Raw genomic sequence first — 27,102 nt, 5'->3', positions numbered from 1 at the left:
CCTTTAAAAGTAAAAATCTTATGCCTTCAGGTAGCCATTGAACATAACCAAAAAATAAAAATAAAAATTATTTTTATCTTAATAAGTAACTTATATAATATAGTAGCAAGTTTATGTCATATTTCATTTCCATAAGACAGGATATTTTATCATAGAGAAAAAAATATAGTCCATACTTTGTGAAGAAATTAGGAAGAAAATTATCATTTGGACACAAAGTTATGCAAATCCTGTCTAAATATATGACTAGACTTTATTTTAAAATTTAAAATAATATGCAAAAAAAGATATGATACATAGAACTTAGCAACAATAACACACATTTTTCAGTTCATTAATTTAAGAAATATTTAAAGAATACTTACTATGTGCCAAGAACTCTAACAGATACTGAGGATACCACAGTGAACAAAACTGGCAAAGTCCCAGCCGTTATGGGGCTTACATTCTAAGGTGTGTGATGGGGATGTTGGGGGGTGGAAGGGTAGACAAAAAATAAAGAAGCAAATTTATAGTTTGTCAGAGAATGCACAGAGGATATGGAGGGCAAGGGAGAGAATGGTTTGCCTTACCGATTAGAAAATATTTGAACAGAGACCTAAATAAAGTGAGTGAGAGAGCTCTGTGGGGCAGAGGGAACAAAACACCAAGACAGAAACTTGTGTGGCAGCCAGAGCAAAGTAAGTAACGGGCAGAATGGTAAGATGTGTAGTCAGAAACATGTGTGCATGTGTGTGTATGAACACGAGTAGAGGGGTATCATTCATGAAGGACCTTGAAGACCACTGTGAGAAGTCTGGTTGGAGAGACATGAGAAGTCATTGGAGGGTTGTGAGCAGAGAAGTGACACAATGAAGTTCATGGTTAACAGAATCACTATGGCTCTTGTATTGAGAAAAGACTATTACGGGCAAGGGTTGGAAAACTAGGGAACCAAATTATAAGCATATTGCAATGAAAAAGGTTATAGTGGATGTGGTGGTAAGTTGTTGGTTTCTGGTTATATTTCAATCTAGCATCAAGGGAATTTGTTGATGGATTAGATGAAAGTTGAGAGAGAAAGAGGAGTTAAAAGTGACTTTAGGTTTTTGATCTGAGCATCTGGAAGGTTGGAGTTGGCATTAACTGCAATGGGCAAGACCTCAGAAGAGGACGTTTGAAGTCATTTGAAATATCTATTAGTCTAGCTCCATCTTATACATCTTATACATTCCTTGTATAAGATGAGCGCATTGTGAATTCAATCATAATTTTAATTTTCTGTACAAAATACAATAAATATTTTTGAAAAAATTCAATTAGTCATTGCTTTCTGGTTTTTTGATGTTTTATAATATTTTATGTCTTTTTTTCATTTGTTAGACACTGTAATAGCATGTGCTCAAACCATCTGAGGATTCTTTGAAAATTCTTCTCTGGCATGAAATTCATGCAGTTTTCATTTTTCCTGTATTTTTGCTATGACCGTAATGAACTTTCAAATATTAAAAATGCTGCTGGAATGTGTCAAATTCGGTTTTGATGGAGTAGACGTATTTTAAAAAACTTGTCATTGACTATTTTCTAGATAACGTGCATTTTGATTAAGAAATTCATAATAAGAGGAACAGATTGCATAAGAGAGTCCTTGAGTCTTTAAGCTTTTTAAGTTTAAGGAAGAATGCTGTGCAGAGACCTTTTACTGTATTTTAGTCAGGACAACAGGAATAGGGGAGAAAAAGAGAGTGAAAATGGAAACTGTGATTGTTAAGTCAGGCCTCAGTTGACTTGTGAGGCTACTATCGATTTAAGGCAGTGGTTTGCCAGCTCTTGGGAGCCATAGCTTCCTTAGAAGTTTGCTGTAAATAATGGAGTCTCGCCTCAGAAAAAATGCCCCGACATTCAAACTTTTGCTTATAATTTTAAGATATTCAAAGATTCCCAGAGACCTCGACGTGAGGGATGTCTACATGTTAAGAAGTAAACCAAAATGCTCCAGGTTGTGGAATTCTTCCTTAGAGTTGTACCAGTATAAAACCAAAAGAAAGGACTGCTAGCTGGGAAAATCATACAAGACATTATTCAGAAAGTGTCCTCCTTTTCATTATAAAGCAGTGTTTCTGTGTGTGTGTGAGAGAGAGAGAGAGACAGAGACAGAGACAGAGAGACAGAGAGACACAGAGATAGAGGGAGAGGGAGTTTGCCTGTAGCCGAACTAATATTTTCTATCTGAGTTTTTTAAGAAAAGACAAGAGGGAAGATGTGGCATCTTCTACTCTAGAGGATGCTTCTTCCATTTTTTCCCCTAAATTTCTCTTAGCTGCTGAGTGCATTTATAATGAATAAAATGCATATGTAGAGCAACTTTATGGGCATTTTAAATGGTGTCAAATACTAAAACTTACTAGCACAAATCTCACTAACAGATTTTTCTTCCTTTTCATGTTTTTTGCTCATCTATTCTGAACGCATAGTGTTTTAAGACTGAAGAAGAACATGTGAAGCTAGCCTAATTGTGATTGTGTTCTGTGAGCCATAATTTATGGTGAATGCTATCTAGCAGTTAAATTAAAATAAAAGTTTAATGGATGTGTATTGACTTCATTCCCTTGGTGATGAAAACTTCTTTAGACAGTCTAGCATAGCAATGAAATTCTGATAGTAATGCATTATTTTTTTAAACTATAAAATTAAAATGGTAATAGTGACCTAACTAAAATCTTTAAATGCAAAAGAATTAAAAATTAGGGCTAAAACTTTACCCTTCATCTATGATTCTGTACAGCATAAGTTACACATCACAGTCTCTAGGGTGAAGACTGTATAGTGTATGTGAGACAAAGACAGTGGTTAAGGATTGAGTTTCTGACACCAACTCTGGGACCAAGACGATTGTTACACTCAGCCTGTTAGGAGTGATTGCAACCCAAATGGAATATCTTTTAAAATGATTCAGTTGTAAATGTTAATGTAATTCCAGTTGTAAATATCTTGTAAAATGATTCTTCTTGTTCCTCTCAATGCCCAGCTAGTTTCTTGATTTCATGTACTTTTTTCAAATTCTGAATTTTCAAATTCTCCTCTTCTTTTTTGTTTAAATGTGATGTTTTATAAGAACTCCATGAGAAATCAATATCCAATTTAATTTTCTTCCTGGTACAAAACTTGGAACTTATTTAGTACGATGAATTCATTGCTCAGAAATAATTCAGTGTGTGGCCTTGCTGTTGACATAGAAATCGAACATGCTTCCATGAAGGTCCAGTGGAAACAGAGTGAGTTTATAAAACAACTGATATTTCATAATGAAGATATTTTATAAGGCATTTACATTGTCTCTTTCAATCACTATGACAAGAAAAAATAAAAATAATCCCCCAACTAATCCTGTGATATGAGGGCAATAAAGATTTTTTTTAAAAGCAAACACAATTTGTTTTTGAAGTTGTTCCGATGTTTAATAACAGTTTGCTGTTATTTGTATTTTTTATGTGCTTTTTGATCAGATACAAATTTTAGTAGGGAAATAAGCAAACATTCCTAAAAATGAATTATAAACAACTGTATTTTAGAATACTAAAAGGATTTTAAAACTTTCAATTCAGCAAAGTTAATATTTTTCCCTAACTGAAATAATGGAAAAACAAAAGTGTAGACACTTTCATGGCTTGGGGAAAATGGTCTTCATGCCCCCAAAGTCATGTTCCTTAGCAGCCATTGTTGGGATCTGCTTCCACTGCAGTCCTGCATGGTAGGCACCATTTTGTCTTCTTCAGAAGGTTCATCAAGACATTGGTTACTGTTAACATGCCTCAAGGTGAGTCTCTGTAAAAGATAACGAATAATCAGTGCAACATATTTTATCTTTAACTTCATTAGCACATCAGATTAAATCTCCTCTTAAAAAATTCTTTATGATTTTTTTTTACTGTAAACACTGTGATATGTTTGTGAAAGGAAATGTGCACAGGTGGCTCTGAATGAATTATTATACAACTTTCACTGTTATGGTTTCGTCATTGGGGAACACACCTTTATTTGCAGATGGTTGAAGAAATTGGCTGTCGTTTATCATGCATTGCCAAGAATTCAGGCTCCTTTGCAAAAGGCCCATTTGTGAGCTCTGAGTTCAGTTGAGGGCTGCAAATATTAACAAGCTTTCACAAAAGCTTAGTTTCCTTAGGCATGTGTTATTCAGTAACCATTTGGTAAACATGCAAAGAGATGTCACAGCTGTGACCTAAATGAACAAAACTGCTAGAGATATTCCTATTTCAAAATAGTAAACAATCCATAGTATCTGTGACTCTGAGACACTCATTGTAGAAGAGTGATTATCGTAGCAACAAAGATCTGTCTTACTTGACAGTATGCTCATCATATTTTGGTTTGCATTTTTAAGGATCTTAAAAAATATCAACATCAAATAAAAACAGGGATGTGATGCTCATATTTTTTAAATATCCACATTTTATTTTCTTCATAATAACAATATTCATTAATAAGCATCCTCTCAGTACCCAAATGCTGAAATGTAATTCCCATAAACGCATCATGTTAACCAGTCATTACATGTCTTCTGAGTTCACATTTACATTTTGAGGTCATAGTTTTTGGACTTTTCAGATATACATTTTAAGTCCACATGCTTTATACATACTAATTGATGCACACTAATTATATACATTTCTGCTCAGTTTCATGGGTAATGCCTAGAACCATACTGTATGAAAAACTCCTCAACCAGAAGAGAAGTGTTAGAACGTATGGAAGGTGACTTGCAGATATATCTTAAAAAAGCACGCCATATACTTTTGTTGCAAATTACCAAAATTAAAGGTAGACAAATCTTTTTTTGTTTTGTTTTCTTGGCTCTTGATATTACATTGGAAGTTGGATGATAAAAAATACAGGGGGCATGCAGTAAAAATGGTGGAGAAACACTGCCTAGACAATTGTAATTTGTTTGGATTAGGACTGCAAACACCCTGGACTGCACTGTCCTGAGAAAAGATGGAATAGAAAATGGTGGAGGATGCTTAATAGACAACAAGCAGGAACCAAAAGAGCAAGGCTATTAGATGTGAAGGAGATTTCAAGATTGAGGCTTTTGTTATTGCTCTTTCAATACATGGCATCAAGCTATTTACACTAAAAAATAGAGAAAAGAAGAAATGGCCAACGAAAGGCAAGAAGATAGTTGATTTATGCTTATGATGCCAGCAATTATGTTGTTGGTTTATGAACCAACAGCCAACTTGAAAAAAAGATAAAAAACAAAAACAAAAACATTATTTTCTAGAAAGTTCTAGTTAAAATCAACAAAATATTCTTCATTTTTGTTACGTACCTGAAGTCCTTTGCGTGTATATGTCCTTTTTCAAAAAAGCCACTTACCCTTGCTTTCTGCTATTAGATCCTTTTTAAAAAATGTATATGACTTTAAGGATAAGATTGAATATGTGCTTTAAACTACACAAATAATGATAATTTAAAAAATATTAGTAAATATTGTTCTTTCTAAAAAAATGCTTAAATATTTTCTTTGAAGGAATTAATAGTCAAAAGCCACTGCTGTAAAGATAACCAACCAACCAACCAACCAACCAACCAACCAAAAAACTCTCCTTTTTATGTACTGCAGTAGAAGCACAGATATTTTGGGGTCAGAGAGCCCTAAATGTGAATTCTTGCTTCCCCACTTACTAGCTGTGAAAACTTTGGCAAGCTACCAAATCACTCTGAGGAATCAGACTCTTTATCAGAAAATGCTTAGCTATACTTATGAAAAATTAAAATGCCCTCTCCCCTTCTGCTTAAAAAATTTGACTGGCAGTCAACCATCTAACTGTGATCCCATGGCAACCTGATAAGGGTAAAAATGTTAACTATGTTTCTAGGCAACACTGCTTATGGTAAAAATGACCTCTGATTGATAAACTGCATCTCCATCTGATAAACTGCAGTATTAATACCTGATAGGAAGCCAAATCATGGGTTTCTCTAAGTGCAAAGACTTGTAATTTTGCACCTTCTGATGTGTTACTCAGAGCTATGCCTGTGGAGTTGTTACAGAGATACTGTTTCCTGTGAGGCAAAAGACTATTAAGCCAGAATGGTTTCCAGATGATATGGCTCTCATCCCCTTGCACAGGGCTGTCACCTGTGGAGAAGCCAGCTCCCACAGGCTGTAGGAACTGCTGTAAATTCTGCTGACAGAAGCAAGTTGTAGTTTCTGCCCTAGAATTCTGTAAGCAGACTTGTAAGACGAAATGTTAAGTCTGAGAAGATCCCTTGTTGGGCACTACACCTACCAGGTGTGGTTGCTTTGAAAATAAACTAAGATAATATATGTACCTTGCTTTGTACACAAGTTCTCTTTGTGCAAAAGGTCCAGACTTCTTCAGCGTTCCAAGGCATGTTTGGCCTGCCCTTCTCTCCAATGTGCTTCTAATCTAAACAACACTCTTTCTCTCCTTTCCTCTCCATACCTCCCTTCCTAGGCCTGTCACAAGCATTCCAAGCTCAGTTGCATCCTCTACTAACAACCTTTAACTGGTTCATCTGAACCAGAATAAGTCTCTAACTTCCCATGTGTTCTCATAGCAAGGTATTGGGCAATGTAATATCATTTAGAGGACAACGAACCCCTTAAGATCAAGAACTAGGACATGTTCTTATTTGCACTCTACAAGAATTCCATACCAGTTTTTTTACTTGAAATGAATAATTATTCATTTTATTACTTACTGAGAAGATATTCACAAATCATACAAGTGAGAGAAAAATGGTACAATTTTTAAAAAGCTGTTATTATAATTATATCACTTAACCAACCAGAAAGAAATGCTTAAAAATAATTTATTTTGTAAAGTTATTGAAAATTACATCTTAGTCTTCAATAATGCATTTGCTTAAAGTTTCAGGTTAAAATAATAAATTCCAGAAAGGATATGCCATATCTGCACACAACCGAAGTATTTGAATAAAAATTAACAAAATTAAATAATTTAAACGTTCCAAAAACAATCCATTTTTTTGGCTATGTTAGTTTTTTTTATTGATTTTTTCAGCTCTAATGTAAAATCTATTGACATATAGACATGACTATAGTTAGCCTAAAAAAGAGCTAATATATCATAATGTATTCCATCAATTATATTTATGCATATATATATTTGAAATAATGAAAAAACTGGAAAATACCTATTAATTAGTAATAGACTAAACACTACTTAATATATGCAGTCTCCAAATTAATGAGCACCTAAGAAGTAAAAGACAGAAAAATAACTCCATGGAGAAATACCACATAAAGATTTTCCTTAACCACATTTTAAAGAAGAAAGTTTCTAGATTTCAATAACAGAATATAACAAAAATACTAAAATAAATTTAATAAAGTCTGTAACACAAACCTCCAAAAATTATTTGAGAATGTAATCAGTAGGATTCTCAAAAATATTCCTAAAAACTTCCATTCTTGTATAGTTTCTTAGTAGCCATTTTTGCAAAGGGCTATCATTACATATTTCCACAGTGGGCTGTTGGGAGCCATCAGCTACTTTGCTTACTGAGAGACAGGACTGGGTGATTATGTGAAGAAGAGTGTGGGTCTGTTTGACAAAGAAAATAATGAATAACGACAAAATCAAATACAAAGGCAGTAATCAATCAATCATTCTCGGCAACATACAATTTCTACTGGATAAGGATAGAAGGCACACGTCACAAAAATTGTATCCATGGAGCTGTGAGCCGCATCCCTTTTAGATGGCTTTAATATCAACTGTATTCAGTAGGAGTAAATGAAGATAAGAGTGAGAATAAAGAGAAAAGCCCGAGATCAAATAATAAAACATTTTGGGCAAAAGGTTATTTTGAATAGAAGAGGTTATACTCTCAGTGTTCATCCTAATAATAAAATGCTTTTAGCGCTGAATGAATTATTTTGTGAGCAGATATTCAAAACCATAATTAGTTCAGATAGTTTTCAATTATGGTCTTTGGCCTCCTCATGCCTTTGCCCTAAACTTGAGTGGATGCCAGGGAAGAATCTGGGGAATAATTTAGCTTGAAGCCTTTCCTTTACTTTATACAGTCTGGTAGTCCAATTGTTTCCTCAGGGCTCACCTAATGGTGTTACAAGTGTTTCACTTATGTATTGCCACAGTCATGTAAATGTCAATTAGAAAGTTAATGAAGAGAGAAGAAAGAAAAAGATCAACTCCATTTGGGCTCTTCATTTGAGCTAATTCTCCAAACACAATTTGTAATTAATTTGTTTGCCTGTTTCTTGTTTTCCATCTATTTCCTCTGCAGGAACATAAGTTCCAGGAAGGCCAAGGACCATGACTACCTACGTCATCAAGCCCAGTGCCTGCCCACAGAAGGCACTCTATAAGTTTGTTGATTGAAACACTTAGTATAAGGCCAATGCAGAAAATAAATTCTGACAAAATTAAACTATATCTCTTGGGCAGCTTAATGGACACAAATCATTGGATTTTCCATTTCAATGACTTACTTTCTACAGTAAAATGGTAGATAAATGATTTATAAAGATAGGAAAGGTAACATTATCATATATAACACATTTTATTTGTAAAATGATGCTGTTCACTATATAGTTTGATTTGTTAAGAGGACTAGTTTTTGGAGTTTTTTTAAAACCAAACTTGAATTTCTTATCTAGACTGTTTACAATTTCTGGGCTTGATAATCCTCTGCCCTCAGTGATTTTTCTTTTTGCAATGAAATTTTCTTAGTAAATGTCATGTTAACATCAAAGATCCCAGTGTTAGTGATTATGAATTTCATGTGTCATTATAAAGAAAAATGAATTATAAAGTTTTCCTTGGTTTAAAACAAAAACAAAATTTGATTTTACTTATGCTCAGGAAATATAACTCCAGAACATGAATACAGTATAAAAATTTCCATGAAAAATACATTTGTGGGGCCAGCCCAAGGGCATAGTGGTTAAGTTCACGTACTCCGCTTTAGTGGGCCGGGGTTCGCAGGTTTGGATCCCGGGCGTGGACCTATGCACTGCTTATCAAACCATGCCGTGGCAGGCATCCCACAGATAAAGTAGAGGAAGATGGGCACAGATGTTAGCCCAGGGCCAATCTTCCTGAGCAAAAAGAGGAGGATTGGCAACAGATATTAGCTCAGGGCTAATCTTCCTCACAAAAAAAAAAAAAAAATTTGTAACATTTTCCACAAAAATGTTTATCACATGAATGACCATAAAAAAAATTCAAAGAACTTTCACTCCAGGTATTTCTAAAGAGTCATAAATCAGAAGAAAAATTAGAAATCTCAAATAACCTCATTGAGATAAAAATTATTTTTCATTTTAAAAAACCCACGAAAATATTTATTTTCATTTGTTTGAAAAAAAGTATAGTTAATTTTTTTCTGGTATTCTGTCTAGAAGAGATACCAACTATTAATACTATGTGTTTTCTAGTAATTTTTATCACTTATGCAAATTTCTGTAATTGAGGTCATCTAACTAAATATCCTTCAATTTATATTGTAGGCATCTTTATTATCATCAAAATAATATAAAAATGTAAGAAATAAACAATTTCTACAAAGTAGATTTGACAAAAGTCATTTAACTTCTCTCTTTGGGGGGAATATCTTTCCAGTTTGGAGCTATTGTAAACGATGCTATGATAAACAACTCTGAACACCTCTCTCCACATCTACAGAGTTCCTTTAGAAATAATTCTGAGAAGTGAAATCACAAGGTCAAAATGTACGAACATTTTAATACATATTAGCAAAGTTTAAAAAAAATCTATAATAATTATTTTGTAATAATAGCTGCCTCAGCTAACATTTCTTGTGCTTATTATATGCCAGGATACTGTCTGGATGTCAGTTTTACTGCATCTACACCAGTATTGTGTGTTGCCATTAAAAACATTTATTCACATACTGACAGGATGAAGAAATGGATAAAAGAACACATACAAAATGATTTTTTAAAAATTTTTTTTGGTGAGGAAGATTGGCTCTGAGCTAACATCTGTTGCCAATCCTCTTTGCTTGAGGAAGATTGGCACTGAGCTAACATCTGTGCCCATCTTTCTCTACTTTGCATATGGGATGCCGCCACAGCATGTGCTTGATGAGCAGTGCATAGGTCCGTGCCCGGGATCTGAACCCACGAACCCTGGTCCACCAAAGTGGAGTGAACTTAACTGCGACACCACCAGGCTGGTCCCAATGGCCCAATGATTTTTTATGCATGTATTTTTGATAGTTATTTAAATTAACTTTTTAACTTCATTGTCATTGGCTATTTTTATTTCTCCCATGCCATTTATTCAAGACCTTGCATATTTTTATATTGGGTGTACATTTTTTTCTTTTAAATGCTCTTGATTAAGCATATGGGCCCTTTGTCACATTTGTTGCAAATGCCTCTCACAACTTTAGGAGACTGTCATTTCAACTCAATTTTGAAGACAACGTGACCTATAGGCTGACATGCAGCATACTGTCAAATATCTTTTCCCACAGCTTTATTTAAAATATTGACTAGAAAACAGGGTAATGTGAACCCTAAGGTAGTATTAATTTTTGTTTATAATATAGCATTACTTAATTGTTCTCCTCTGAAGTTTAAACATTAGTATTTCCTTGGATTTATAAAATTTTAATCACACTATTTTAAGATGCATAAGAAAAAAATTAGTAATTCTTGCCTTTAAACATATTTGTATGTTTTGCTATCTAAGTTGAGATGTGTCATGGAGTGTCCCTAATCTATCCTTTTAAAGATACAGTTACTACTGAAAGCCAACTGGAATCAGGCTAGGGAAACAATTTTGGTGACAAAATAAGAATTATAAAACTATAAAATTAGATCATACTTTTGTACCTTTGTATTAAAAAGCACTAAGTAAAAAATTTGATATTTTAATGAACAAATCAAAGTGACTACATGATTGATTGAAGAACCAATCATACAGGTCTCAGTTTAACAAATGCCATACTAAAAGTTTAAAAAGAAACCCGATTGATTGTTATTATACATAATGTTAAATAAAGTAAGAATAAATTTAGACTGTTATAGATATTTAATTTAATAACAAAGGCAATAGGATTTCCCCTATTGATAAAGTACAGAATAATAAATAATTATTTAAAAATTAATATAATTAAGTTGTTATTCAAAATATTAAGTATGATCTCCTGACAAAGTGATCTCTGCATTCATTAGAATAGAATATGATCTTCTAAAAAAAGTGTAAATATTTAACAAACAAGAACTAAAAATGCAGTACCAAACTATTGAAATTCCTAGTCACTAATTGATTCTACGTAAGAAACACAGCTATAGGTCGATGGGAATATGGAAAGGTGTTACTAGTCTTATAAACACAGCCTTCGAAAGGTAAACGGAGCCACTGCTTTTCTTAGGAATGCTACACAGGGAAACGGCTGGGTTGCCAGTTATAGATCACTTACCTTGAAATTATATTCCCATTTACCTGCTTTCTGATAAAGGTAAATAAAAGAGGAGGTATTAAGCAAAGTTTAAATATAAGCTTCTGTGATTTCAGTAAATATCAATCCAACATATTTTGCCTACTGAAAAAAATTCCTCATATTGTGGGTCTGGGAAACATTTGATGCAGATGGATATCAAATTCATAACAAGTATTTTCTTAGTCAACTTGCTCAGTCACATGAAAAACAAGACTTATTTTTAGCATCATCTTTTGCTCCCTTTTTTTTCTTTGTTGCATAGTGTTTGTTGAGCATAAGTGTTCTGTTCTAAAATTAGATTCTCACACTGTATGTAGTTGCCTAGATGTTCAAGAAGAAACGTGATTATGTGCACTTATTGCAGGAAAATGTAAATTTCAAATGGACTGGAACACAATTGCAATGTTCAAACAGAATATAAGAAAACCTGAATAAAACAGAATGAATGGATGAGAGATCTTTATAAAAATAATTTTTAAAATGTTTCAGTGAGATGAAATTTTGTGGCTTTTTTCCCTTTTGTTTTAACACTGTGGCAATGGGCTTTTCCAGCACCAAAGCGTTCAGGTAATTCATTTGAGAGATTCTAGACCAGGTGGGGATCTTGCAGTTTTGCTAACGATGCTCAGTTGCCCCCCAAATTGAACACATTTGGCCAGGTATAAAGTGATAGTGAATTAAATTCATGGCTGTTATTTAAGAAATATTTACAAGAAAAGAGGAAACTATATTTCAAATCAAAGTTGGCCAAAGATATGTATCTATTATCAACATGTGCTTAATTTCATTCAAATAAAAGGAGAAGCAATTAGATATTAATTAATTATATTATGAATATATATAGCTAAAGTTTATAAGCAATTAGACCATACTGACAAAGTAGTTTTATGACTGCCTGTTGGTCTAAATAGATAATATTTATTGCAGAACATGTTTCCAATTATTAAGGAAAGGAGAAATTCTCTAAGAATAAAATTTGTTACTGCAAATAATCAATAATATTTAATAATTTCTTTCATTTGTAATACTGTACATTTAGCTTATTAGATCATCATCATTGAAAGCATCTAATTGTTTCTAGCTTTTCAATGACTTCAAAGTGGCAATGTAGTATAGTGGAAAGATTGCTGGATTTATTGTCAGAAACCTGGGGTGTGCAAACCCAGACAAGGCACTGAAATACTTGAAGCTTCTGTTCACTAATGTGAAGAATACAAATAATAATAATATCATCTTATAGGACTATTATAAGAATTGCATGAGAAAACGAACAAAATTATAGACACACAATAAACTTTATTCCCTTCTCTTTTTCCCCACTCACCTAAGAAGTAAACAAACCAAAGCAGCAGGATAGAGTCCATGTTTTGATACTTTATGATACTGTTTCAGTTTTTCTCTGGATATTCTAACAATTCTGCTCCTATTTGTGACTTGCTTTTCTAAGATTGAAAGGACCATGGGAATATTTCAGCTGTTCACACTGCGAGATTCACAACTGTACTAATAACTAGCTTTCTTTCATTGCTGCATTAGGACCCAAATCCTGCCTCTCCCTGTGGCAGTGTGATCTTTGTACTTTAGTTTCCTCCTGATACAGGCTGAAGGGAGAGAACTTTACGGTAAATTTCAGCTCTGTACCTCTATGAACTCCACCAAGTTTCATTCTGCTTTGAAAGCACACCACCTCAGAGGTTTCTCAAAGAAGAATAAATTTGCCCTTGATAGCAATAGATAAAGAATTGAATTAAAGAAGTAGCAAGCCGCACTTGTCTATTTTCCACTAGTTGGAATATGAGCAGACTAGAGCTACCTGTCAATTATTCCTCTTTCCCATCTCAGCATCTCTCACTCTTCTGCTCCTTTCCCCCCCGATCCCTCTTGGGGGCGTTACCATTTTCCAGAGTGTATTTATGCCTTTCCCCAACTTTGCAATATTTTTTAACGGTGTATACAAAGACTAAGGAAGATAAGTAGATGTATGACCACTGTCTAGATCTGCCCTTCTCAAACTTCAATGTGTAGGTAAATGACCTGGGGATTTTGTTAAAATACAGACTCTGACTCAGTGTGTCTAGGGTGGTGTCTCAGATTCCTAATTCCGAACAAGTTCCCACGTGATGTTACTGGTCCTAGAATCACACTTTGGGTAGCAATGGTTAGCACTATTCTGTAGAATAAAGTGACCATAAACCTAAAACTTGAAGAAAAGGTAACCACAAAAAATAAATATTATATTTGAATTTCATCAAAAAAATTATCTCCTTTTTTCTGACTTCTTCATAAATAAAATCAGTCTTATTTCAAAGCTGAAATTTTCAGAAAGGCAATGTATTAATCTTACAATTATTATATTTTCATGTGACTTCTCTACATTTTGATTCATACATTTTTAATTTGGCAAAAATATCCACATTGTGATTTAAAATTTTAAATTTAGAGAAGTTTAACATCACAATTTAATTTTGAAAACATCAACATATAGGAGAGTAAATTAAACTATATTATACAATTATTAAGATGATTGAATTGTTTATTTAAAAATAAATATTTCTCAATATTTATGCCATATTATAAGCTTTTTTGGGTGTGTTCTAGAAACAAAGTTTACGTGATACAAAATACTACAGTGCTCTAAAAAATACTGTAATAGACAACTACTAGTCATCCAAAACAGCAAATTTACAAAAACCATTTCTGTATCTTAGGTGAAGCTATTTTTTTTTCCACTTTTCTTTCAAAATCGTTTAGTATTCAATAATCTTGCTACTGGCTGATAAAAATATAAACAAAAATATAAGCCTAATTACCAACAACAGTTATTTCAGAAATGAAGGAGTTTGAGTTATGACTATAAAAGCTATTGTCCACTCCAAAATTATAGACAAGTTTGAAGATTAAAAGAAGAATTCTGAAATGCGATACTGATTCATCTTATAAAAAATATGTACACATTCTCCTTTCTTTATAAATATGCGAGATTTCTTTATTTTTACCACAAGCCCAATAAAGTCATGGGTTCCTGGTGAAAACTAAAGAGCAACAACAAAAACAAAATGTTTTATTAAAAAAATAGTACTTGCAGGATTTCTCCTTTACCTGTACATTTTTATCTGTACTCTTCCTCATAGAAGAGGTAGGGAGCTGACTAAGGGTCCACATTTACCCACATGTATTATTAGAAGAAACGACTTCTGCGGGCTTAATGTAAAGGGTAGTGATGATAATAGTTGAAGAGAAAAAAATGGAGGTCAGACAAAGGGTATTGAGAAGGCAACAGAGTCTGATCAGAACATAGGGAGGATTCAGGGTGTTCGTCCTTTGTTACGTCTCAGAAGAAGACTATTTCGTGTCCAAAGAGCTCGGTAATGTTGTATAAATTTTAGGGCCAAATTTTAACCCTATGGAACCAGTTTCAAATCATCTAAGAATTCAGTAAGATTTGTCGATATTCCACTTCCGAAACTACAACATCATGCAAATTAAAACGCCACTCAGAAAGTTTTTATAAAGAAGACCTTGTTAAGATATCAATAATACCAACAACTGTAGACTGCTTTTTAAAATGTTACTCCTGCAGAGTATTTTAGGCTCCCATAGAACACTGCATTTGTGAAACTCATTTACCTCTATTGTATTATTTGTCTTGTAAGAATAAAGTTTATTTCTTATCTTAAATAAGTCACCAACCATTTAAAAACGTGGAAAATATAACACAGACAACCAATTCATTTTGCTAAGCTAAGAGAACTGAATGAAATGAAGCTGTTTCAAAGCAGCTTCCTTATGCAGAGGAAAATATTTCTTTTTTATTAGCTCCATCTGATGGTTGATCTGGTTTTTACACACTGCCTGGCTATAAATTCCCGACAGTAATTTTATTGTTTTCTCCTCCTCTGTTCTATCAGAAAGATGTGCTACATTGAGAAGATGCCGCTTAGCTGATTATATACCTAAATAGTTTATTTTGCGAAGTATTTACTATTACAAAGAGCATTCATACTAATCTTGTCAAATTTTTTTTTCCTTTAAGTTGAAAGCATATATATTACAGATTACAACAGTGTAAAATTTAAAATATGAAAATACTGTTGATATTGCCCCATATGCACAACTTCATATATACCTCTCAGATAAGCAAAGCCTAGCCCTTGCCTAATTTATGTTGAGTATGTACACGGTGATAAATTTTAAGCCCATAAAAGTGACTTTATTTTCCTCACTCATCTTTTATACTAATGGACTAGTTTGCCAAAAACCTATTTGTATGATATACCATCCTAATGTTATCAGATATGAGCTTGCATGCTTGAAAATACAGTTCTTCCAATGCAGAAAAAAAAAAAAGCTTAGAATTTAAATGTATTAAAATATATAACGGAGTTTAAGCATGAAATAAGTAAATTAAAAAAATACTATACCTCAGCATCATATTCCCATAACTGATTTCCTCTCATATGATGGCATTTTAACATGATTACCGGTCCATTGAGTCTAGAAACATCCAAGCACAAGTCATCTGTTCGAATTTCTTTGTCGGCAGTATAAGAAAATACCTGGAAATATAAAATTCAGCCAATAAAATATTATTTACCTAAAAACGAAAAAGTCACAGCATAGCAGATTTTATCTGTGGAAGCTTTCATGTCAGATAAACTTGTGTTCTCAAATGATCTCTGCTGTGTGATCTTGAGAAAGCTAGTACGCCTCTCTGAGTCCCTTTCTTCCACTGCAAAATGGGGACACTGTCACCTGTTTTATAAGATTTTGGTGAAGACTCAATTCAACAAACTAAATTATTAAATGCTTATTATTTGCTGGCACTGTATTTCGGCACAATACTTGCCTTACAATGCTCACAACAGGTTCAGTAAAATAAAGTTTGTAAACTGCACGGAGCTTAACAAAGGGCCATCCTTCTTCCTCCCACCTTACGATCCCCGGCTTTAGAGACAATGATGTTTCTCATAAAGAAGTTTAAATCTTCCTTTCAATAACATAAGTACATCACATACATTTTATTAAATATTATTGGTGGGTTTCTGCAGGTCGCAGAATTATCTTCTCTAGATATCTTATTAAGGGTGGGCTCTATACTTGTCTTTCTCATATGGTTTTGGCTGAGTTTGACTACATCAATTATTCTCAAAATATCCAAGAAATATCAAGGTAGATTGTAGACACATTAGCGAACTCAAATTGATGTTATAATAATCTCTATTATTTTGTTCCCAGTGTGAATAATTTATTTATAACATTGATTATTAAAGTTTCATGAGGCTTTTTAAGTACATAATTATAAAATTCATTTTTTTTAGTTAGCCATATAAGCGTGGTGCGGGATTTTGTGGGTATTTATTTTTTCCTTATAATGTCAAAAGGCAGTATAAGGAGGAAGGTCATCTCAGGATCTTTTTGTTTCCTAAAGCAGTCTGATGAAATCTGAGGAAGTCAGCTCTACAAATCACTCATAAACTCTGGTGTCCTAGTCTGTGAGCTGAACAAGTTAGTCTTGAAAGGGTTCCTCTACAGCACTGCTACTCGGGGCATCTAAGAATATCACAAGAAGTGGTAAGAGGAAGCTGCAAAGTCAATGACGACTTTAAGCCTCTTCAAGCCAACATCTTCAAAGGAAATTCTTCACAAAGTTTATACGTTCTACTCAACAAGATAAAAACTTGAGAAGTATATGGAGTTCATTTAATTGAACTCTACAAAATATACATTTCATGTATGGAATTCAGAAAAAATTTTTCCTATCTGTTAATACTTTTTAATGTTCATACTTTTAAGGGAAATATGAGTAACCAAAAGAATAATAAAAGAAACACCCAAAGATAAGCATTTGCATCCTTCTCAAACATGGTTAGTATTTTTTTAATATAATTGCAAACCTATTTAATTAAATAACTGAATCTTGTAGTAAACCTTAATGTGAGGGAAGGAAGTTTCTAGAGAAATTTCTTTTGCCCATTATAGGGTTATTTCAAAGTAAAGGATAATTTTCCACAGTAAAATTGCTTTCTTTTTAGTTGTATTCAGATGCCAGTGTAAACAGAGACACCAAAGCACCCACATTCATCATTAATTTTATATAATGAGTATAATCATGGCCTAAGAAATGATTCTCCTCAGGTGTCTTACGATAGTTTGGAAATTTTACCTGTTGAAAGTTACTAGAGAGCAGTCTATCACACTCTCTGTTTCTCAGTTTCTAATTTTGATTCCTTTTTGGTCAATTAGTAAATATCTTAAGCAACTTAGATTCAAAAAAGATATATTTGTAGAATACTTTCTGAGCCTATATTTGCATATCTGAAATTATCTTCCTTTGGCCTTTGCACTTGAAAAAAAAAATTAACTGATGTTAAAAGGCTTGGCCCCCATTTACTTTCTCTTGAAAAAATTTGTAGATAATCCTTTATTTTCTGGCATTAATGTAAAATCAGGATTAATCTGTTTTTTTATACTGAGATTCTCATTTTTATGAGTGTTTCTAGGATGTTTTCTATTCTATATAATAATAATATGTCAGTATATACATGTCTTTCTTGATTTTATCAGGAAATTATTGTTTCATCTCAATTATTTATCCTTTATATCTATCATCTTTTTACCCATAATTGTTATCTTTGTGCTTTTTCGTATCTCCAACTGTAGAAGGTCCAAGGAATTCACTTTGGCGTAAACTAAAATATTATATGCAAAATACTTTGTAGAGATCCAAGTACATAGACAGCATTCAGTAACTGATATTTAGTGTTATTATCCCAGTCTTGGGGCTAATCCCAGGTTGTGGCCTTGTATATGGATTCCTGCCTTGATAATATGCCCAGTACCTAAAGAATTTTAGAACAGGATCCCAGCAGGCTTTGCTCTTGTCTGTCTGTGCCTACCCCTTGGCCATGCACACACTCAATCCTGAGGTGGGGCTCCAATATCTGATGACAGACTTTCCTGACACGTTTAGCATAGTACCATCTCCATATATCGTCACCCTCTGGATTCACCACTTCTGAGTTCCTTATGACTCACATCCCTTTTTAGATTTCCTAGGAAGCAGCTACTCCCTATGTTTATTGCCTGTTCCCTGTGTCAATACCCCACGTAGACTTTTTCAGTTGGTACTTGTAGTTCCTAGTAAAGCACCTTCCCAGTCTGTTCTCCTGCTGTAGTTAAAACCTTTATGCCTGATCATTAGGTAAGATAAAATAGTTAAAATATGAACACACATGAAGCACTTAAACTATAACACACGTTGATGACTTTATGAGATCGATTCCTTCATCAGTGAAGTCTGATTATATATTCTCTTACAAAAATTTGAAATTATTCCTCCCTTTCTAGTTACCACCCAAATTGCTTTATCATTGGCTACCAATACTTATTCTTACTAAAACAAGAATTGAGTTACACAAACCATAGATTTAGCATATATTTTCATTTGCTGCAATGCCAGCTTGACTCTAATGACAACTGACTGAATCAAAGTCTAATCACTTTAAGCTAAGGTGACCAGAAGCAGAGTAAAATAATCAATCTTGCTGTCCTTCCGTCCGTTATAAAAGAGGAAATAGGGAGGAAGTTAACATTAATTCATGTTAACATTAACATTAGCAACTATCTCCGTTAGAAACCATGTGGATATGATTCACACATATTACACTAAATAAATTTGTACTTTTGTTACATTGTGCAATTACATTTATATTCCTATGAATGTATACCAACTTATAGTATTGCAAAGCATAACAAGTAGAGCTTTTTGTGTGACCTGTATGGATGTAATAAGTTATGGTGCTTTGAAAATTCTGTATTTTACCCCTCATCTTCATATTTGTTTAAACATGTAAAATTATGAGCTATCTAGCATTACATATCTTCCTTTGTAGTCTGTTGGTCAAGTTAGCTCTACAAACAACCACTAATAAGGCCATATTTACTCAATTATTTTAAGTTCACCTATCTTAAAAGAAGTGATGGATCTTTTGTTTCATTTTGTGGACCCTGTTAATTAATATGCCTTCCAAAACTACTCTGATCACTGTAACGACTCAGTTTTTATTGTCTCCTATCGTAGCTGGGGCTACCATAACAAATTACCATAGACTAGGTGGCCTAAACAATAAACATTTGTTTCCTCAGAGTACTGGAGGCTAGAAGTCCAAGATCAAAGTATCAGCAAGACTGGTTTCTTCTGTGGACCTCTCTCCTTGGCTTGTAGATGGCCATCTTCTCCCTGTATCTTCACATATCTTCCCTCTGTGCCCATCTGAGTCCTAATCATTCTTATAAGGACAATAGATTAGATCAGGGCCCACCCTAATGATCTCGTTTTCCCTTAATTACATCTTTTAAGACACTATCTGCAAATATAGTCACATTCTGAGGCACTGGGATTAGGACTTCAGCATATGAATTTTGGAGGGACACAATTCAGCTCATAAAAACTGTTAACTCTTTAAAACGTATTGAAAGAGACAATGCATCTTTTCCCACTCCTAGATGAAAACTATAGGTGTGTGATTTTTCTGTTTACTGGCCTAGATCCCCTGGGGATTCAATTCAGAAATTAGAATGGTGTGTTTAATATTATTAATTGAAACTCCAAATGAAATGTAATACTAAATCTTCTCCCCTTCTCTAAATTGGTCCTGCTTTAGATTGGAAAGCCTGCAGCGGGCTAGGGCATCGCTGACTTCTCTATGTCACTGTCTCAAGTTTCTTTTCTCCTCCCCTCCCTTGCCTACTCCCAAATTCTCCCAGCTGCTAATCAGTTTTTGATTCTTCCAGGGTGGTAAAGGTGTAGGAGGGGTCTTACTTGAATTCTCTACGACTCCTTCCTGTTCTCTGGCCTGGCAGAGATTTAAAGCTCCCTCTCTTGGGATTATTTGTGGCTCTTTAGAGCTTCCTGTGGTTAAGCACCTCTCACTGCAGTGCTAACTCAGAGGGTGATGCATATCTTAGAAGTGGGCCATTCTTTATGACTTGACCACCTCTGGGAGGCAAGCTGACTCAGGCAGTGCAGTCACTTCAATTCAGGTGTCATGGGCCAGCTTTACATGTGTGAGTCGGGTCACAGCCTGCCATATTCCCCAAGCGCAAGAAGCACGTCATGTAGCAAGCTCTCAAAAGTGGTGTCCTACATAATTTGTAGGGCCCATTGCAAAACGAAAATGCAGTACCTATTGTTCAAAAATTATTAAGACTTTCAAGATTGTAGGGCCCTGTTGGGCTGCCTGGGTTGCACACCCATGAAGCTGCCCCTGTCTTGAGTCCTCTCAGAAGGTTTGTCAGTGGAAGGTAGAATTCCAGCCCCATCCCTCTAAAGTGAAGGCAACTACTTTCTTATCATCTTCTCCACCTCCTGATACCTCCTGTTATGGGTTGAATTGTGTTCCCTCAAAACAGATGTTGAAGTCCTAATCCCTAGTAACTCAGAATGTGAATGTTTTTGGAAATAGGGTCATTGCAGACGTAGTTAGTTAAGTTACCATGAGGTCATAGTGGAGTAGGGCAGGTCCTTAATCCAGAATGACTGATGTCCTTATAAGAAGACGGGGTCATAGGGAGAGAAAACAGCCCTGTGGTGACGGAGGCAGAAACTGGAAGGATGCATCTACAAGCCATGGGGATTGCTGGCAAACACTAGAAGCTAGAAGAAACAAGGAATGACTCTCTGTTCCAGGTTTCAGAAGGAATATGTCCCTCTGACACCTTGATTTCAGACTTGTAGACTCAAGAACTGTGAGCCAATAAGTTTCTGTTGTTTTAATCCACCTAGTTTTTGGTAGTTTGTTATAATAGCCCTAGGAAACTAATTACACCTCCTTTTATTCCTTATGTTTGTTGAAGGGTCTAAAAGTCATGAATCAGGGGCCGGCCCCATGGCGTAGCAGTTAAGTGCGTGCGCTCCGCTGCTGGCGGCCCAGGTTTGGTTCCCGGGCGCGCACTGATGCACTGCTTGTCAGGCCATGCTGTGGCGGCGTCCCACATAAAGTAGAGGAAGATGGGCACGGATGTTAGCCCAGGGCCAGTCTTCCTCAGCAAAAAGAGGAGGATTGGCATGGATGTTAGCTCAGGGCTGAGCTTCCTCACACACAAAAAATAAGTAAATAAGTAAATAAATAAATAAATAAAAAGTCATGAATCAGTTTTCTAAATTATCATTGCAAATTTTGCACGGGGCGGTCTGATTGTAGATTTCACATCTATTGTATCTCAATGTTTGGGCTGAAAAGTGTAACATCCAGTTATACTTTTCAAAAGCATCAGAGCCATCATTTTTATAACCATTTTCTATTTCAACACGTGCTCATCAAGTGGCCCATTACTGTCACTAGGTGATTTGCCTGCTTCTATATATACTTTATTGAGGTCAGAGTGATTTCTGTCTCTGAATTCATGTACTCAGATGAGTTTAGGTATAATTCCCAACACGTAAAGGATGACAGCCAATTCCAGTCTTGAGTCCTTTCTCTGTTAATATTTTTTTTCAGAGAAGGCAAGGATTTTCATTACTTCACATATACATATGGTTTGTTCTGGATTTTTCATTTTGCGAAGTACGTCCAAAGGCATTTTATGATTCTTCAAACATCTACAATTAAAACAGCATTTAAACAATGTTCAAGGACTGTTGTGAAAACGATCTTTTAAAATGATCTGCCTTAAATTAATACTTTATTTCACACAATGAAAGAGTGTGTCTATACATTCTTTTAAAAGTTGCATCATGCTTAAAATCCTAATGTGACACAGTTACTTCTTTAAAAATACTACTCTTTTATCTTTACCCCTTTGAGAAACTACAAACCAACTTTTGTTGGGATTTGTAGCATAAGCAGCTACTCTGAAACCTTGCTGCAGCAGTGCAAGTTGCAAAGCCAGGACACTGTTCTGTGTACTGGGACCTGGACCACATCTCCTTCAGCATGAGGATCAGGAACTAAACGCCCTCTGCTGGCTCTATCTTGGAACAGGGTTTCTTTCATTCTTTTATCCTTAGATGAAGAAATAGATGGCAAAATATATACATATGTCTATATATTTATATTATATTTATATATATTCTGTGTGTATTTAAAATATTCACAAGTGTATTTGATTCAGCTTCATTATATAGGTCGTGATTTCCCTATATGTAGTTTTGAATTTATAAAATACTTTGCCTGTTGAGCTCCTCAGGACAATATTTACTATAAAAGTTCACAGTTTGAAGGGACTCCATATGTCACTCTGTGCCAACTGCTTCGCTTTCCAGATTAAGAAAGTGAGGTCAATAAAGTTATGAGATGCACTCAGTTTGCCAGAGATGCTTAGTGACAGAAGTTTCTCTGGACCCCAAGCTCATTGCCACTATTCTTTCACTTGACTATACTGCCCCTTATACACCCATTACTTGGTCATTTTGGAGCTTTGGACCCTCTGGGGGATCTCTTTAGGTATTTGAAGTGCATTCAATCTGAGAAACCTGTTAACCACCACCAGAAGGTAAATTATAAGAAAACAAATGATAAGTTTTCTCCCTCATTCTATAAAAATAGCCCAGGAAAATGTGTATTGAAATAACAAGGAAAATTGTTAGTAACAAAAATTAGACCTTTAGTAATCTGATTTATTTTTCAAAATTTTCTCTTACCGTGTGTCACACCATCCTGAAATAAGGATGGAGAATGCATAGATGAAATTGAATTCATCAATAGAGCTGCCAAGCAAAGACACTTTTGCTCCCAGACAGGACCTTTTCCTGTCTTAACTGATTTCAGGCTTCATCTATAGCCTGTTAGCTCAGTGGTTTGTGTAGAAGTAGGTAGGAAGTAGGTAGCTTCTAGCTGTGTACTCGTAACTTATCTTACATGCCTAGATTATATCTCTGGGCTGTTACAATCTAAGTGCTCTAAAACTTTATTATTAAAAACAGGATGTGGGCGTGTAGCCCATGTTCAATATCCCCATCCAGTCCTCAACATCATCTATGAAGCATTAACTCTTTCCCCTTTCACTTCAATATAACTGGGTCTATGTAACGTAATTTGATATTTCTTAATTTGTACCCAGCAAATCACCTCATTCTTCCATCCCTGACCTGGCATGAGCTGATCATAGCCCTAGGACTATCCATTCCACTTTGCCCAGGAAAGACTACCCTCCTTAAAGTCTTAGTACATTCTTCACTTTCTTCATGTAGCATTTTGTAACTACTCTTACCCGGATCACTTATCCACATTATAATGCAGGTATAGCATCATCTATGTATATCTTTGGAGCAGGACAACACTAAAACAACGGGCTTTGGAAAATGACACAGACCTGTGTTTGAGAACTTTCTCCACTCCTCATCAGAACCAGAGTTATGGTGAGGCTCTGTCAAAATCTTGGCCTCCTCATCTGGGAAAAAGGACAGAGATGCCCCCTGTTTCCTGGGCTACTCAAAAGGTTGAATGAGGTAATTCCTGTAAACTCTAAACACACAACTTGCTCCAAGTAACATCTCAGTGTTAGTTATTATCTGTGCAAAATCCAGGCATATAATCTACATTTGATTACATTCTGTCTCATCTTTGTGTTTTATTTTATTTTTTTAAAACTTGTTGCTCTAGTAACAATGCTAAGGATATATTTTGAACATCTATGGAAACAATTCTAGGAAAAGAGTGTGTCCAATAATTACTTATTGAATTGAAATGAAAACAATTTGTTTTTGGAATTCTCTAGTCTGCTTGGTGGAAAACAGAGCAAGAGAGTAAGGTAATATAATAAGAGGGATGCACTAACACAATAAAAGAAAGTGACTGATGTTTCTATTTTCTTTCTACTTCATTGTTAAATCTTCCCATTTTAAACGCACCGATATTAAAATTTATGCATGTTTAATACTTTACTCTGCCTTGAAGGGTTTTAAAGGAAGTCTACAGTTCGAGAAATCTAATACATATATAAACCTTATGCTCCATATATTCATATTTTACTATTGTAGTATTGAAGAATATAAATTACAAATTTAAGCCCAAGTGGAATCTGTTGCAAGATACCCCACTAGACAAGCTTGAATGTGCAGATGTTGCTTTTTATGTGACTGTGGCAGGATTCTCGGATGGTCCCAACATTCCTATTCCCCTGTGTACATGCCCTGTTTAAACACCCTTCCTTTGAGTATGGGTGGGACTGTGATTATGACAGGACAGACACTCCATAATTACATTATGTTATATAAGACTCATATTAGCTGACCAAAGAAAGAAATTTTCCTGTTGGCCTTGAAGAGGAAAACTGACATGTTTTGGAGATGGCCATGTAGCAGGGAACTGAGGGCAGCCCCTAGCTGCGGAGAGCAACCACCCCTGGCAGAGAGCCAGTAAAAACATCAAAAAAAAAAAAGATATGACCTCAGTCCTTATGTGCAAGGAACTGAAATCTGACAATAACCAGGAATCTTGGAAGACAACCCTGAGCCTTCAGTGAGATCACAGCTCCAGCACACCTTCATTTCAGTCACGTGAGACCCTGAGCAGAGAACTCAGCCATGTTGTGCCTGAATTTCTGACCTACGAAACTGTGAGATAATAATTCTGTGTTGTTTTAAGCCACTAAACTTTCAGTAATTCATTACCTAACAATAGAAAACCAATACAGTACTATAAGAGAAAAGGAGATACATGCAAAAACTAGAATTATTCTCACCATGTGGAATACCTTCTCCCATGCTATGTCTCTACCATGTACTTATTCATTAGATCATTCATTCATCTCTTTATTCAACTGATACTTCTGAGCATGTTGAATGTTTCAGCCTTTATCCAAATCACAAAGGCCCTTCATGAAACTTTGAATTTGATACACAAACATCTAACTGAGCACCAACATTTCTGTAAGAGTTTCTTCCACTATTCCAACCTGCCTTGAACTCTGTTCTTGATGTGCTCATTGTAATGATTTTCTGTAACAAATTGTCTTTCTCTTGATATTATTCTCTGCTTTGTTTTCCCCTGACTGTATCCTCTCTTAAATATTTATTCTCTGAAGAACTGGCCCTCACACATATAAATTGCAAGAGAAGCAAAGTGAATTCTTGGATGGGATATTCTCCTTCAGCCATGGAAAATTTAATACACACTTTGCCTTTATTACTATCTCATTGGTTGGTACCATAGAGCAGCAAGATATTTGGTCTTTGAGATTCTCACTGATTTATGCCTGTGAATGTAAAATAGACATAGCAATAATATGTATCATCCATATGACGTCTGTACCAACTATTATATTTGTTTTAGTGTTTATTAGCCACAAATTCATGGAAATGAGTTTGTACCATCCTTTCTGAATATATTTTTACTGGTATTTTGGTAATATTTCATATCTTAACAGGTTTTCGCTTACATCATTAGGCACTTCCTATAAGTCTGGTATATGTCATATAATTAGATAAAAAAGATTAAATATATAAAAAGTCTCAAAAGTCAAGTTTTAATGTCCTAGATGGCACAAAGATACTCTTATTGTATATCAGTTACAATATACAATAAGATATTGCCTCTTATCTGTAAAGATAAACTACTCTTTAGTTTAAATTAGACATAATTAAAATAATTCACCTCCAGATTATTACCACTAGATGGAAATAAAACGAAATTTTTCTAGGTGGTTTCAAGCTTAAAGAATCCTATTTACTTATGGCATTCATCATTGCTGCAAACTAAGATCAGACTCTATTTACCTTGGCTTCCCCGAAAAGCTGACTCGGAGATAAGGATTCAAGTGCACGTAGTTCATTAAATAGATGATCCCAGGAAAGACCAGTAGGACAGTAGGGCGGGAAAGTTGCCAATAAAGGGTACGTTACATATTAGTTACCATGGGTAACTGGAGCTTAATCCTACTGGGGGTCTCTGACAACTGGTTTGGAACAAGCACCTCAGAATCAGTCCCCTCCAACGGTGAAGGAGCTGGGATAACTATACACCACCTGCCTTCAGCTTTTGCTTGAGGTGTGCTTCCGGGAGCAGAACTGATTAATTCCCCAGGTGTGACTAGGTGGGTAAAGCAGCCTCTGGTAGTGAAAACCCTCAGGCAAAGGCACAGAGGTTCTGGCCTTTGAATGTTGGGCTGGAAGCAAATGGAAGAGGAGAAAGTAAACAACATTTTGGGAGCGCCTGCTGTGTGTCTGGCAAAATAGCAGTCACTTAAAATATATTGTATGTTAAATATTATATAGCAAATATCATATGTTATACATTTCTTCAATTACCTTTCAAGATAAGCACTATTATTGTTCTTTTACAAATGAGGAACGTGTAGCTTAAAAGTATAAGTTCCCCAAGTGGGAAAACCCATTTTTGAACTATGGTCTATAGGGCGCTAAATTCCATGCTCTTTTCACACATTTAGCCTTTTGCTTCTCAGTGATAATTTAAAAAGAAGAAAATTAAACTCCAGACTTTATTAATATTTCACTAATTTTTCCCTAAAGTTCCCATATGAGTCCCTGTTCATTTTTTCCAGGATACCATATTACATAGAGTCATCATATCTCCTTAGGCTACCCTGACAGATGCTCAGACGTTCCTCTTTCTGATGACTTTGACAGTTTTGAGAAGTAGTGGTTAGGTATTT

At 34.8% G+C, this 27,102-nt stretch overlaps 1 protein-coding gene across 6 annotated transcripts in view; it reads right to left on the bottom strand.

Moving 5' to 3' along the window:
- Positions 1 to 231: 231 nt before the first annotated feature.
- The window catches only part of GALNT13 (polypeptide N-acetylgalactosaminyltransferase 13), a 666,195-nt gene continuing 639,324 nt past the window's right edge, over positions 232 to 27,102 (bottom strand). For 5 of the 6 annotated variants that reach the window (XM_058548993.1, XM_058548992.1, XM_058548994.1 and 2 more), the window contains 3 exons: positions 15,912 to 16,046; positions 7,398 to 7,595; positions 3,745 to 3,804 (listed from right to left, as the gene is read on the bottom strand). In XM_058548993.1, coding sequence (XP_058404976.1) covers positions 7,407 to 7,595; positions 15,912 to 16,046 — 324 coding nt within the window. In that variant the 3' untranslated portion in view covers positions 3,745 to 3,804; positions 7,398 to 7,406. Of the gene's footprint in view, positions 3,805 to 7,397; positions 7,596 to 15,911; positions 16,047 to 27,102 lie in introns of all 6 variants that reach the window. The other variant, XM_058548996.1, reaches the window with a different exon arrangement.

Source organism: Diceros bicornis, chromosome 10 (assembly GCF_020826845.1).
Source record: "Diceros bicornis minor isolate mBicDic1 chromosome 10, mDicBic1.mat.cur, whole genome shotgun sequence".
NCBI lineage: Eukaryota > Metazoa > Chordata > Mammalia > Perissodactyla > Rhinocerotidae > Diceros > Diceros bicornis.
Note: the sequence above shows the minus strand (reverse complement) of the source record. Positions and strands in the feature narration are given on the sequence as shown.